Source organism: Hippopotamus amphibius, chromosome 8 (assembly GCF_030028045.1).
Source record: "Hippopotamus amphibius kiboko isolate mHipAmp2 chromosome 8, mHipAmp2.hap2, whole genome shotgun sequence".
Taxonomy (NCBI): domain Eukaryota; kingdom Metazoa; phylum Chordata; class Mammalia; order Artiodactyla; family Hippopotamidae; genus Hippopotamus; species Hippopotamus amphibius.
In genome coordinates, this window is record NC_080193.1 from 70,608,230 (window position 1) to 70,623,939 (window position 15,710).

General features: G+C 34.1%; 1 protein-coding gene across 2 annotated transcripts in view; it reads left to right on the forward strand.

The window, feature by feature from the left end:
• GALNT13 (polypeptide N-acetylgalactosaminyltransferase 13) overlaps window positions 1–15,710 on the forward strand; it is a 535,071-nt gene that overhangs the window by 327,894 nt on the left and 191,467 nt on the right. For both annotated transcript variants that reach the window (XM_057746923.1, XM_057746924.1), the window contains exon 8: window positions 8,043–8,160. In XM_057746923.1, the coding sequence (XP_057602906.1) occupies window positions 8,043–8,160 (118 nt within the window). The remainder of the gene's footprint in view (window positions 1–8,042; window positions 8,161–15,710) is intronic.

Consider the following 15,710-nt stretch of genomic DNA (forward strand, 5'->3'; position numbering starts at 1 on the left):
TATTACCACTCTATTAAAAATTGATTAGATGCTGAAAACAATAAGATAAAGCTGATTGTAATCTTGGCAAACAGATGTTTTCCTCTTCTTTATTAAAATTAATATTTAAACGTGCAGTACTTCTTTGTGCTGATACTATTCTAAGAGTATTACACACATTAACACACATATTCCCATTTTATAGATGATCAAATTAAAACACAGAGTTTAAGTGACTTGCTGAAGGTCTCACTGTGGGATTGAGTTTTGAACCCAGTCAGTCTAGATACAAAGTCCATACTCTTAAAAACTGATATCTGCTTTTCATACATGGCAGTTATCCCAGTGTGAAATACAGAATATATTGTCTTATTGGAGAAAATGCAGGCATTGTATTTTAACGTTGCTGAATAATCAAAGATATTCTTTCACAATTTCTTTGGATTTATCAAGTTCTGATGAAAAACTTCAGTTTTTTTCCATGTCAAATGCTTACTTTTTTAATTCTTTACTACTCTACATTGTTATAAAGCTCTATATCTTTAATTCTAAAATACTGTCAAATCCCCAAAACTCTAACTAGATGATAAGGTCTTTAAACATCCTGGAATTAGTGAAGGCATCTTTATTATCAATTTAGCAGATGTAAGCAAAGAATTTTTTTTTGCAATTGCAGAAATAAAATTGCAGGTAATTTTGACTTTCAAATATGGACATGGAGATGCATATGCTTACTTGTTTATTTCAGTTATTCAATAAATATCTATTAATAGTCTAATGCTATTAAACCAATATATTAACTATACTCACAGAAGTAGTAAAAATGTATATTGTAATAAACATAATACTCAATAAGAAGTGAGAGTTGCCTTGGAAGAAACAGAGTGCTATAGCACAAGGTAGAAGGCAAAGATTAAACCAGATTGGAGGGAAGAGGTTTGTACTAGGGTGAGCCTGTATGGAATATATAAACTTTTCATTGGCCTAAGAATAGAGCAGGTTTGAATACATAAGGGAAGTTTACAAAGTTTACAAAGGAAAATTGAAGTGTTAAATGGATGTGAACAAATGTACGAAGGTGGAAAAGTGTAAAACTAAGCACTTTAAATACAGATAAATAGTTAAAAGGAATGGGGAGTAGCTCCAGATCTTGCTGCTAAGATAAAAAGCTGGAATTTATTAAAATAGGTTTTGGAATATCTGGTTAACATTTTTAGAGGAATTTTGATTTAGAGAAATTAATCTGGCTATGGTTTGTAGGATAAATTTTGGAAGTAGCGGATTTTAGAAGCAAGAGAGCTCCATTAACAAATGGTTAGAAGTAAGAGGACAAAAATTGGAAAGTGACCATGATGACAGAGATAAGTGTCAAAAATACTTAAGAAGAAAAAAGGAAATATTTGGGAAATGAGTGAATGAGGCAAAAAGGAGAAAGATGCTGGAAGGTGGTTTGATGAAATAAAGTCTGATAAAGTCTTAGGACTCTAGAAGGAAATAGAGGACATTGAAAGAAAAGCAGACATGGTAGCACATTCTCAGTTCTATGTTATATACACTGAGCAGAGTCAGAAGGAGTTTTTTAAGAAAACACCTAGTGAGTAATTAGAAAAGCACAACCAAAACAGAGGAGAGAAGAAGAGAAAAGACAACATAGATTAGGACTCAGCCTCGTAGAGATGATGGTTGAAGACATATGACCGATGATCTGATACAGGTAAAGAGTTTAGAAAGAAAAGTGCCACTGAAAGACCCTTGAGAAGACTACATTTGGGGCAAAAGAAGATAATTATTAAGCGCATGTATCTACTATAATAGTATATTATACTCATGTCACAGACATGAAACTAAGAGCTTGACTGAGATCTGACAGCCAACAAGGGAAAGGAAGAGGAAGGGGCATCAATAAGCATCATAAAATAAATATTTAAATTGGTAGAAGGAAAAACCTATGTAGAACAATGCAGTGGGAGTCAGAGGTGAAAAGAATTTCAAACATGGAAGCTGATAAATTGTGTTAAATGCTTTCAAAGGAAGAAGGCAAGAGAAGGCTGTTGAAGTTCATAATCAATAGGCCCTTTCAGAAAGAAATTATTATAGAGATGGGAGCAAGATCCAGATTCTAGTGAGAAGGTCAAGAGGAGTTGAGGGAGTGTGTAGAAAGTATCCTCTCAATAAGGTCACCAGTGAAGGGAATAGAAAAATACGCCCCTGGTTTGAATGAGTAGTAGGATGGAGTGAAGATGTATTATGGTTTAGGATAGAACTTAAGTGAGCAGTTTTGTAAGCTCAAGGGGACAATCTAGAAATCAAAGGTGTAAAACACAAATGTAATAGTCAATGAACAAGTAGCTGAAAGTGTACAGGCGTAGCTCAGACACATTGTGGGTTTGGTTCCAGACCACTGCAATAAAGGGCATATCGCAATAAAGTGAGTCACACAAATTTTTTGGTTTCCTGGTACATTTAGAAGTTATGTTTGCATTATGCTGCAGTCTTTTAAGTGTGCAATAGCACTGTGTATAAAAAAAACCTACATACTTTAGGCAAAAAATACTTGCTAAAAAATGCTAACCATTATCTGAGCCTACAGTAAGTCATAATCTATTTGCTTGTGAAGGATCTTGCCTCACTGTTGATGCCTGCTGACTAATCAGGTTCATGTTGCTAGAAGGTTGGCATGGCTGTAGGAATTTCTTAAAATAAGCGACAGTAAATTTTACCACACCAATTGACTCTTCCATTTCACAAACTATTTCTCTGTAGCATGCAATGTTGCTAGATAGCATTTTATCCACAGAAATTATTTCAAAATTGGAGTCAGTCCTCTCAAATCCTGTCACTGCTTTATCAACTAAGTTTATGTAATATTCTAAATCCTTTGTTGTCATTTTCCAGTTTTCACAGACTCTTCACCAGGGGTAGATTCTATCTCAATAAATTAATTTCTTTGCTCATTTATAAGATGCATCTCCACATCTGTTAAAGTTTTGTTATGAGATTGCAGCAATTCAGTCACATCTTCAGGCTCCATCTCTAATTCTAGTCCTCTTGCTATCTCCACCATATCTATAGTTACACCCTACGCTGAAGTCTTAAACACCTCAAAGTCATCCCTGAGGGTGGGAATCAACTTCTTCCAAATTCCTATTAATGTTGATATTATGACCTCGTCCCATGAATTGTGAATGTTCTTAATGGCATCTAGAAGGGTGAATCCTTTCCAGAAAGTTTTCAATTCACTTTGTCCAGATCCATCAGAGGAATCACTATCTATGGCAGCTATAGCCTAATGAAATGTATTTCTTAAAGAATAAGACTTGAAAGTCAAAATTATTCCTTGATCCATGGGCTACAGAATGGATGTTGTGCTAGCAGATATGAAAACAACATTAATCTTGCTGTACATCTCCATTAGAGCTCCAGGGTGACCAAGTGCATCATCAATGAGCAGTAATATTATGAAAGAAATATTTTTTTCCTGAGAAGTAATTCTCAACAGTGGGCTTAAAATATTCATTAAACCCCATTGTAAACAGATGTGCTGTCATGCAAGCTTTGTTGTTCCATTTATAGCACACAGGCAGAGTAGATGTAGCATGATTCTTAAGGGCCCTGGCATTTGCAGAGTGGTAAATTATCATTGGCTTCAATTTAAAGTCACCAGTTTTATTAGCCCATAGCAAGAGAGTCAGCCTATCCTTTGAAACTTTGAAAGTCAGGCATTGACTTCTCCTCTCTAGCTATGAAAAGTTCTAAGATGGCATTTCCTTCCAATATAAGGCTGTTTCATCTATAGTGGAAATCTGTGTTTTAGTGTAGCTACCTTCATTAATTATCTTAACTAGATTTCTGAATAATTTGCAGTTTCTACATCAGCACTTGCTGCTTCACCTTGCAGTTTGTTATAGAGACAACTTCTTTCTTTAACCTCATAAATCAACTTCTTCTAGCTTCAAAACTTTCTTCTGTAGCTTTCTCACCTCTCTCAGGCTTCACAGAATTATAGTTAGGGCCTTGCTCTGGATTAGGCTTTGGCTTAAGAAAATGTAGCTGATTTGATCTTCTATCCAGACCGCTCAAACTTTCTGCATATCAGCAATAAGGCTGTTTTGCTTTCTTATCATTCATGTGTTCACTGGAGTATCACTTTTAATTTCCTTCAAGAACTTTCCCTTTGCACTCACAACTTGGATGTTTAGCACAAGAAGCCTAGTTTTAGACCTTCTCGACTTTCAATATGCCTTCCTCACTAGCTTAATCATTTCTAGTGTTTGATTTAAAGTGAGACACATGCGACTTTTTCTTTTACTTGAACACTTAGAGATCATTGTACGGTTATTAATTGTTCTCTGAGAATAAGGAGGCCCAAGGAAAAGAAGAGAGACAGGGGCACAGCTGTTTGGTGTAGCAGCCAGGACACAAAAAACGTTTATTGATTAGGTTCACAGTTTTATATGTGTGTGGTTCGTGGCACCCCAAACTACAATAGTAATGTCAGAGATCACTGATCACAGATCAGCATAACAAATATAATAATAATTTAAAAGTTTGAAATAGTGTGGAATTACCAAAATGTGACACAGTGACATGAAATAAGCAAATACTGTTGGAAAAATGATGCCAATAGATTTGCTCAACTCAGAGTTGCCACAGACCTTCAATTTGTAAAATATACAGTATCTGTGAAGCTCAGTAAATCAGGGCACAATTTAAAAAAAAAAAGGATGCTTATTATCAGAAAAGAGCTGGCAGAGGGCAAAAGGCTGAATGTTACCCCACAGTAAGAGGAAAGGCGACATTCTTTTCTGTGAGACCAGAGGGAGGAAGAGGCCCTGAGAAACATACACATATTAACGTAGAGATTGAGGGAGGTTAGATTTCATGATTGAGAGAGTTTAGATTTTATGCATTGCCCTAATCTTCAGCTTGAGAAGATTCCAAAACTTTTGGAAAATATTCAATTAAAAATGAGACAGGTGAACAAGTAAATAGAGATGAAAGGAATGTTAACTGTTTGTGGACTGAGCAAAGTCCTACGTGGACGTGTAGCAGGACCAGGTAACCTCAGCTTATTGGTTTTTCAATTATTCTCTAGGTCTTAGGAGCAGAAGTAGATGAGGAAGGGTAAGTTTACCCAGGAACTAATATTTATAAAAAGAGAATGGGATCAGTCAGGCAAAGACAGAGAACCTAAGGTGCTCAGCTAGGTGTTCACTGACATGGCAGTGTTGGAGAGGGCGTGGGAGGAGGGAAGCAAACAATTTTTGAAGGGAGTTATTCTGTGAGAATACAGAGTAGCTAAGGAACCAAAACCATTGATGAAGGATAAAAAGTGACTTCCATAGGATTGAAACAGGAGGGGTTAAAAAATTGAAAGGTGTGTTCAGAGAGGCAGATTTCAGAGTTCATTATCTTGGATCTGCAGTGTTTTTAAATGATTTTGAAATCCAAAATGAGAACAGGTATATGGGGAATCAAAATAGTTGAAGAACATTCAAGGCATTTGTTTGAATGATTAACATCAGCAATAACAACAAAGATGTATTACCCAGCCTTATTAACTATAATGTACCAGGCACTGTGCTAAGTGCTTTAGTTCTATTAACTTAATTCAACTTCACCTACTTACTGTGTGGTTGGTAATATTCGCAGCCTTTGGGCTGATTATTTTCTTCCCCAATAAAATTGATTGAATTGGCTGGTTTGACATGGTATAGACACAACATTAAAAAGATAATCTTAGCTAACTCAACTATAATCAAGGTTTTTAATTTTCTAGGTACCCTAAACACTTAAGGTCTGCATAGGTGTGTGTAAATAGTTCATGGGGGACGTTACAGAGCAGTTAACTTAGAGCAGAACATCCTTCACAATGCTGGCTATGGCTGTAGGTATTATTTAAGGCACCATCACTGGACTGTTTGAGAGAGCTAACTGTCATTGCAAATACAAAAAAAAAAAAAAAAAAAAAAATTCCCTAGGAACATCCGTCTTCAGAAAATACAGGATTTCTTTGAGCAATTGCAATTTTTTTAAGTTTTTTGTTACTTTTCAAGTAAAAGTGAAATTTATTTGAGTCATTCTTGTGGTTGAATATATAATTTATTGTAGCCATTTATTATATTTTTCTCATATATTTGTAGGAATCATGACCAACTGGAAGATAAAACTCAATACATATATTTAAGTTAAATGCATTCATTCTTTATTAGTAAATAGATAAATGAACAGGCACTCTGAACTGATCATTAAAAATGCCTCACTTAACATTCTTAAGCACTTGGTTACATTATGATAGGATAATTGTAGCAATTTCTGTTCCTCATTTCAATAAATAGACTATTCAGCACTGTAGTACCTTATTCAGTTATTTCCATGGAGTTCCAAAACCCCAATCAGGTGAGGGTCATGGCTGCTCCCTAATTACCATCTGCTTAGATTTGTTAGTGTTTCTCTTTATAACTCAGTAGGTCAACAATACTGTTCATGATAGGAACCCAGCAAGACTAGAAGGAATAAAACAGCTCAGACCAAGTGAGGCTCTGCTACTCCAACTGATGGGTAGTTAATCACCTGAGTATATAAAACAGAGCACTGGGACAAAGAGAGAAGTCTTGTGATATGGTAGATATCCAAGTACAATATTATTTGGTGGTTTTTCAGTGAACTACACTCTTCAATTAGAGGACATGAGCATCTCCTGTGACAGAAGAGGATATAATTTTGAGAAAAATAAAACGTTTGGTTTTCTAATAATCTCAGACTACCCTTGAACAACACAGGGGTTAATCTGAGTATAATTTATAGTCAGCCCTTGGTATCTGAGGTTTCTCCACATCAGAGGATTCAACCAACCGTGGATTGTGTATTGCAGTATTTACTATTGAAAAATGTCTGCATATAAGGGGACCTGAGCAGTTCAAACCCACATTGTTCAAGGGTGAACTGTATCTGGAGGAGCATTCCAAATGTAACTTACGAGATCAGTTTCTTAAGGTTAGCAGCACAGTAGAATCACCTGGGAACTTTATACAATATCAAAGACGGGGCCCCACTCTCGGCCAGTTAAATCAAAATTTGCACAGAGTGGTACCTAAGCAAGGAAATGTATTTTTAAAGGTGCCTCAGGTGCTGCTAATGTGCTACAAAGGTTGAAAATCTCTATTCAAAAATAACCATTGCTAGTATAGATAGATACATTTGTGAACGACTAAAACTTTCTTTTTCAGTTTCAATTCATACTGTTTATATAGAAAGACTTGTGTAGTTCACACATTAACCACTGATATTAGTTTTTTACAATTTAATAATTATTAATTATTCCTCTTGAAACTTAACACTTGTTGTCTTAGCTTCTATAAAGTTTGAATGTGAGAACCAAAAGCATTTATTTCTAGTAAAAAGTTTGGATCTATGCCAAGTGTCCTAAACTCGTGAACAGCTTATAGGATTCATGTATATCCATAGGGTTATTTGATTAATCCTATCATTTTAAATAGTTAAACAATTAGCTGTAAACCTCTTATGGTATTTGTGATACTTATGTGACTATCATTAGATACTTATGCCTATAAACATTTTATAGCTTTTAATATTTTTCATATTTAAATAGGCTATAGATCTTTTCACAAAGAAACTATTTCCATAGGTTACTAGAGTTCATAATAAAATAATTTATAATTAGGTGACAAAAGACAACTGGTAGTTTCACGACTAGTTCATTTCTTTAAGGATAGTGCTAAGAGCACTAACTTCTCTTCACTATGCCATTCAAAAGGAGGTAATGCCCTTGTCTTAAACGGCCAGTGTTCCTTCCTTGTATCTGTTTGGTCACCTATGAGAAAAACATAGACTAGTCTAAATTTAGTTTACAGAAAATGTGAAATAAAATGCTATTTATTAATCTCAAAACCTCTTACACCTTGGCTTTACGTTTCCAGTTTGGGATTTTTGAGTACTATTTTTTTAATTAAAAATGTCTCAAAAATATTTGCTATAGTCTCATTAAACTCCACACGTTGTTTTCAAAAGATATTCTTTTCTTTTTGTTTTTTTTCAACTAGGACCCCTACTATGGCTGGTGGCCTATTTTCTATTGACAGAAACTACTTTGAAGAGATAGGAACTTACGATGCAGGAATGGATATCTGGGGTGGAGAGAATCTTGAAATGTCTTTTAGGGTAATTGCATTTTACTTTATTTTTTGACTCTGAACATATTATGCTGTAGCATGCACATATAGACTCAGTAATTTACCGTCATATCTTTTTTGTGAAGTGATGCAAATTACTGATCGGTTGGTCCTTTTAATACTTGTTTAGAAGCTCTGCTAGAGTTTTTTTTGCATGCAATATTTACTGTTAAATGGGAAATTAGAGGCATTTTTAAAGTTTTCAAAATAATTATTTTATACCTAGTTCAAAGACACTAGGGCTTTTAGTTTTTTAAATAAAGAAGGGCTTTAGTTTTTAAAAGCGTTATCCTATAAAATCACTTTGTGTTTTTGAAATGAAACTTGGAAGTGTTTATGATATCTGAATTTGCAAGTACTGCTTGAGGTTATTCTCAGATGCCTTTAAGAATAACCTGTGGTCAGAGGAATTCTGGATAATTCAAGTAGCATTTTTCACAGTCATAGATGTTATTGTTTGATGAATCAGTTTTAATAATGCAAATGCACTTATTAAATGGCCTTCCAAGTAAACAAAAATTAAGAATTAATATCTTGTATATCTGATACTAGGAAGCATATGAGTAATTTTAATATATAGTTACATTCAAAAATTTTAAATACACATAAATGTTCCTTCTTACTAAGAAACAATAAGGGATAACATACCATTTTTTTTTGAGCCACATTCAGTATAAGTTAAAAATGAGTTAAATTAATAATACCGTTGTTTTTTCCTTCCTACAATTTAACTTGAATGATTCAAAACACTCTATCATTTTGTTGGCATTATTTATACAACAAAATTATTAGAGTTTAGATATATTAATCTATGAAGTTCAAAAGTTATGCCTTTTAATTTCTCATTTAGAAAGCAATTTTTTCACAAATATAAATATATTTGATGTGTAAGCAAATGTCAAAATTTGAGAATAAGAGTTCCTTTGAATTTATATAATGTGGGATTTAATTTTAGAAGCATTAGGATGTCCTTGTTACACAACTTTCTGCCTATAAACGTTCCTTATAGTCAATGTCTGAGAAGATCATTAGTTAATGAAATTTTATTTTTCCCATATTCGCTTATATACTTACAGTCAGATGGAACTTGCCCCATAAGACTTAGTAGCATCCTCAGGAACGTCTTCTTGTTATCAACTACATGATACGTCTTTGCACAATCTTTGGGACCTTCGAAGACTCAAATTTTTACTCAGTGTAGTTCTCAAAGTGCAGAGTATAAGAGCAGACAGTTTAAGAAAGAAGAAGAATAAAGAAGGGAGGAAGGAAGGAAGGAAGGGAGAGGGGAAGAAAAGAAAGTAGTATATTCAGGAGCTTAAAAACAATTTTCTCTTACCCTTAGATTTAATGAAGAGAGTATTTACACATTCATTAACCAATATTCCTTGGATGCTGTGCTGGAAATTCATAAGGAAAAAAATCAACATAGCAGTATTACTATTATCTAGTGATCCTATTGCCCATCTTTTTTCCCCTTCTTTCCTAACGTTCTTATTCACCTTTTCTGCTCACCTATTCAGCGTGATTCTCTGCCAATAGACTCTCCTTACTTTCACCACAGAGTTCCCAGGTTGGATGCATGCTCTTCATCTATCTGATTGAAAGATGTATCAGGAAGGAATGTATTAGGAAGGAATTTAGTGGAATAACATGGTATGCCAGGAGAACATAATCAGGAAATGCAACAGAGATATTAAGGTGTCAAAAAGCAAGATTCGAGAATATGGTATGTGATGCAGACATCAGGTGCACAGAGTGAGTGCAACTGGTGGCGATAAGAATGATCAGATCACTAGATAATAATGCAGGACATTTTCTGTGATTGGTTGTTTGAGATTATTAAGAGATAAAGTACTCATAAGTGACTGGTCTTTGAATGTTTAAAACATTCATTGTCTTTAGTTTCTGTATGCTATCAATAGAAACAAAATATATATTTTGCTTTTGATTAGATTCCTAATTCATGTTTTGCATTTCTTTCTATGACATGAATATGTGTTTGTTTAATGGTACCCTGGCTGAGGAAAATATTGAGTGAGAGAAAATTCTGGAACAGTGTATTAGCAAAGGGATGACACTCGCCTTTAGATTAATTTCATAACAAGATGTGTGACTTCATGAAATGAGAATATGTTGGGGATTTGTAATCAGAAGATCTATGTCTAATACCAGCTTAATTATTATACAACAAACATATGTTGAACATGCAGTATGTCCTTTACACTTTCCAGGTACTGAGGCTGCAAGAATGAAAGGCTTGATGCTTTTACTCTCAAAGAAGCACATCACAAAGAAGAGATACATAGGTATTAGTGACAATAAAATGTGATAGTTTCTTTTATAGAGTATGAGGTTTTCTTGTCTCTGTCATGTTAGTATAGGCAAATTACTTAACCTCAACTGTTAAAAGGTGATGAAAGTTGTAGTTGTCTTATAGCTCTGGTCTATGTAGATTTAAGGATGAAAACATAGAAATATTAAATGCCTGCAAAATGTTAGTATTCTGGCTGGCCTTATGGGAATTTAAGCCAATTCAAAGAAATAAATTTTGGGGACTTTATTTATAACAGCATCACTTAATCTTTGATACCCAGAGTATTTTATGTACTGAAAGACCTTGAATATCTGATGAAAACTATAGACCTCTGAAGAAAGATGCATCCAGTATCCTACACACAGTAAGTTTGAATACAGTTTCAAAGGGTTGAAGAATCCCTAGAAGTCTCTGGATAAAAATTCGTGGCATAAAGTAACAGTGGCTTCTAATATTTATAGAGCTAGTAAGTAGACTATTTGAAAATTGAACCCCAGCATTCTGAGGCCAGTGGCTATGCTTCTAATTACTATACTACTACCACCTCCATTAAGGTTTATCTCTCAGTAACATGACAGCCCTTACAGATAATGGTGTTATAAGGAGAGAGGGGAGAAGCTAACATACAAACGTGATCTTCTTCCACAGTACTGAGAGTGTTATCTCATCTACCGATTTTATCTTCTTCTTGTAGGCTTTAGCCTCTTATGGACAATACATGTCCAAGAGTGGTGAGAATATGTACAAGTAGATCCTGTTGCTCCTGAAAATTAGTTTCAGATACTGTTCTCCACTCCATTATACAACAATCATCAAAATAACATAAATTCCAAGATGTAAATGTTAATTTTAACTGGTATGTATTGATTTCCTACTCAATAGGTGCAGGGCATACAGTTGCAAGCAAAATAGACAAAACCATGTGTCCTTATGGAACTTATATTTTAGTGAAGGAGACAGACAATAAACAAGAAAAGTAAAAGAGATAAGTGTTAAAGAGAACAAACTAAGGAAGGGAAGAGGAATATAAAATGGTAGATGTTGGAAATTGATAGGGGTTAAAATTTTAGATATGAAGAACTCAGAAATGAATATCTGTATAAAATAGTTTATGACAAAATTAACCCATTATAATATGATTTATCATCAAAGGTATCATCTATCTTTAAATAACATCCCTGATGTTATCAGTACCACCCAACAAGCATCACCACCTAAAATCCTTGCCTTGCATGAGGCAATGTAGCACAAGAGCAATATTTCTAAAAGCGCACAATATGTGAGATACTCTGCCACTGTAGAACCAATTAAAGTCATAAAAAAGAGTCAGAAGGTAGCAAAAGACTCAGAAAAGTGTCCCACTGCCCTGAAGGGCAGACTGATGGTTACAAACATGGTCTGGTAGGGAGGCAGCCTGGATTCAAGACCTAGCTCTCACACTTATTAGCTATGTGAATTTGGGTAAGTTAGCATGTCTCCTAAGCTCTAGTTTGTTCCTATTTGAATAAAAAAGATTGTAGCACTTTTTTGATATGTTTTGGGGGACTATTAAATGAGATCGTGTATATAGTGCTGAGTACCCCCATTTACCATACATAAAGGGTGTCATAAACGGCAGGTGTTATTGTTTTAGTGGTTGTAAGCTGTGCAGCTTTGAGCAGCTTTCATGACAATCCTCAGCATCGCTTCATAACAGCCTTGCTGTGAATAACCTGGCCTTGACCATAGATAATCAAATGAGAGAATGTATATGAAAAGCCCTTTAAAACCAGAATATGCAATCCTCATATAAAGTACTGCTGCTCTAAGTGTTAGTCAATATGTGCTTCTAAATCTCACCTGCTCAGAGAGATTAAATTTTAGAGGAAAAAAAAAATGACAAAAAAAAAAACCTTTCTTTTTAGACCATTGCAACATCCTCTGAGATAATCACTGACATTCTAAGAATTTCCAGTGTAAAATGTTTACCTACACTTATAAAATGGCTTAAATAAAACAACTGAGTTTAAAAAAGCAGGAAAATGTCATCTAGAGTTGGTGCAAGAGGTGCTGAATTTATACACACACACCTAAATCAATTTTTTAAATGGACAGAATACATGAAAAAAGAGTTTCAGGACACTGGACAGTAAGTCATAAAGGAGGATGGTCTCTGAGAGAAAGGAAACAAATGAGAGCCCTTCAGTTGCTTTAGCTTACTGCCTTGAGATAGTGTCTAGACTTCAGCAGCAGAAAGGAAGACCAAGCTGGATCCCAGTGGACTTTCTGAGTTGAGGAAATGGAGCTGAGTGTCTGGAGAGATCAAGGCAGCTGGAGTTTAGTGGACAAAGAGCTGAACAGACAGAGAACTCATGAAATATGGAGTAACAAACAGTGCATATGTGTGAGAAGATAACCTAAGTTTGAGGAAAAAAATCATAAAGCTTGGAGGTCTCACTGCCCAGTGCTCACTTAAGACCAGCAATATGCTATACCCTCCAACCAGACTGATTTATGGGGTATGGGGTAAGTGAATGCTGGGAAACTACATAATATGCTTTGACATAGCCATGAAACAAAAAAGTCAAAAGTAAGAGTAATAATGTTTTGAACTGAATGAAAATGAACATAAAGCATATCAAAGTTTGTGATGCCACTAAAAGCAATACTTAGTGGGAATTTATAGCACTAAACATCTATATTAAAAGAAGAAAATATAAAAGATCTAAAAATCGATGACTTCAGCTTCTACCTTAGGAAGTGGGAAAAAGGGAGGAGAGTAAATCCAAAGTATGTAAGAAAGGAAATAGAGATCAAAGCAGAAATTATGAAATGTAAAAGAGGAAAAGTTTAGATAAAAGCAAGTAAGACAAAAGCTGTTACCTTGAGAAGATTAATAAAACTGATAAATTTCTAACCACACTTAATAGGAAGAATAGAAGATACAAATTACCAATATTGGACATGTTAACAGTCACATCATTATGGATTCTACAGATCTTTAAAGGATTAGAAAATAAGATCATTTACAGCATTAGGTCAATAAACTTAGCACCTTTGATAAAATAATTTCCTTAAAAGACAAACTATCAAAGAAGAAGAACTAAATTACAAGAAGAAATAAATCAACCCAATAAATCCTATATACAGCAAAATTAATTAATTAATTTGTAGTTTAAAATCATTTTCACAAAGGAAACTCTATTGCCAGTTGACCACACTGGTGGATTCTACTGCACATTTTGAGTAGAAATATGAACAGCTCTACACAAAAATGTTAGGAAATTGAAGAGGAGGTAATACCTCCCAACTCATTTTATGAGGTCAGCAATTTCAAATAGCAAAACTTGACAGAGACCTTACAAAAATTGAAAACTATACAGCAATGTCCCTCATGAATATAGATCCAAAAATTCTAAATAAAACTTTAGTAAATCAATCTCCTCAATATGTAAAATGAATATACATCATAATTAAGTGAAGTTCATCCCAGGAATGCAAGGCTGACTTGAACATACAAAAATGAATCAACTTATTTCACCAAATTAACAAACCAAAAAAGAAAAATCAAATGATTATTGGAACAGATGGCACAAAAGTATTTGATGAAACCCCAATTCTATTCCTGATTAGAAAATGAAAAGAAAGAAAGTGAGAAAAAGCCCTGAGCAAACTAATTATAGCAGGGAACTTCCTCAACCCAATAGAGGGCTTTTGTAAAAATCCTATGTTATATTTAGTGTTGAAAGACCGAATGCTTTTCCCATAAGATCAGGCAAAGATAAGGGCATTGGCTTTTACCTCTTCTAACTTAACATTGTAGTGTAGAATGTATGCAGCTCAATAAGCTAAGAACAATAAAACATGAGAAAGGAGAAAGGAAGATTGTCATTACAGATGACATGATTGTCTAGAAAATTCAACAGAATGTATAGAAAAAAAGCTACCAAAACAAACAGGTGATCTTGTGTTTTCAGGATAGAGGAATACTATAGTTATTGTATTTTTATATATTTGTAACAACCAATCAAAATTAAAATAAAAAGTCATTTAAAAGAGAATCAAAAATATGTAATAGTGATAAATCTGACAGAAGATATGCAGAGACCTTTACTCTGAATACTACAATATATTGCTGAGGGAAATTAAAGAGGAACTAAATAAATGGAGATATACACATTCATGATTTGGGAGACTCCATATGCTATTAAGATGTCATGTATATATCAGATGATTGAACTTGGTGTACCCCCAAAAAAATAATAAAAAAAAAAGTCATGTATATGGACAACTAATTTTAAAGAAATATACAATGGCTATTAAGTGGAAAGAGGATAGTATTTTTAATAAATAGTGCTGGAATGACTGAATATCCATGTGGAAAAAAATATCTAAAATCCATACCTCACACTATATAAAAACTCAAAAGTAAACCTAAAATTATAAAATTCTAAAGAAAACACAGGAGAAAAATTTTTGTGACCTTTGATTAAGCAATCCATAAAAGTGGAAATCAATAAATTGGACTCCATCCAAATGAAAAATGTTGCTCTACAAAGCCACTATTAAAAGATTGAAAGGTCAAGTTACTGACAGGAAGAAATTGTTAGTAAATAATATATCTGATAATGGACTTGTATCCAAAAAAACAAACCCAAAGATTCTCAAAACTCAGTAATAAAACAACCCAGTGAAAAATGGCTCAAAGATTTGAAGAGACACTTTACCATGGAAGGCATGTAGATGGCGAATAACCACATGAGAAAATCTTTAACATTATTCTTTATTAGAGAAATGAAATTAAAATAATGAAATAGCACTACACATCTATGAGAATGGCTAAAATTAAAAAAGACCATGTTGGTGAGGATGTAGAAGAAGAGCACGTACAACTGAGGTGGGAATGGTATAATTACTGTGAAAAATAATTCGACTATTTCTTAAACAGCTTTTAGGTATTTTCCCAAGGGAAAGGAAATTATGTCCATACAAAGAGATGTACAGTAATTTTCATAGCAGCTTTATGTGGAATAGCCAAAATCCAGAAACAGTGCAAATCTCCATCCAAAGCTGAATAAACTATGATTTGTCCATACATGCAATTCTAGTCAGAAGAGTGATTGAACACCTTAGAAGTCCATTTACATAAAATTTTAACAAATGCAAACTAACCTGTGAGTGGCAGGAAGCAGATAAGTTGTCTAGGGTCAGGAGATCTGGGTGGGAGAGGAGAGTTGGAGGGAAGG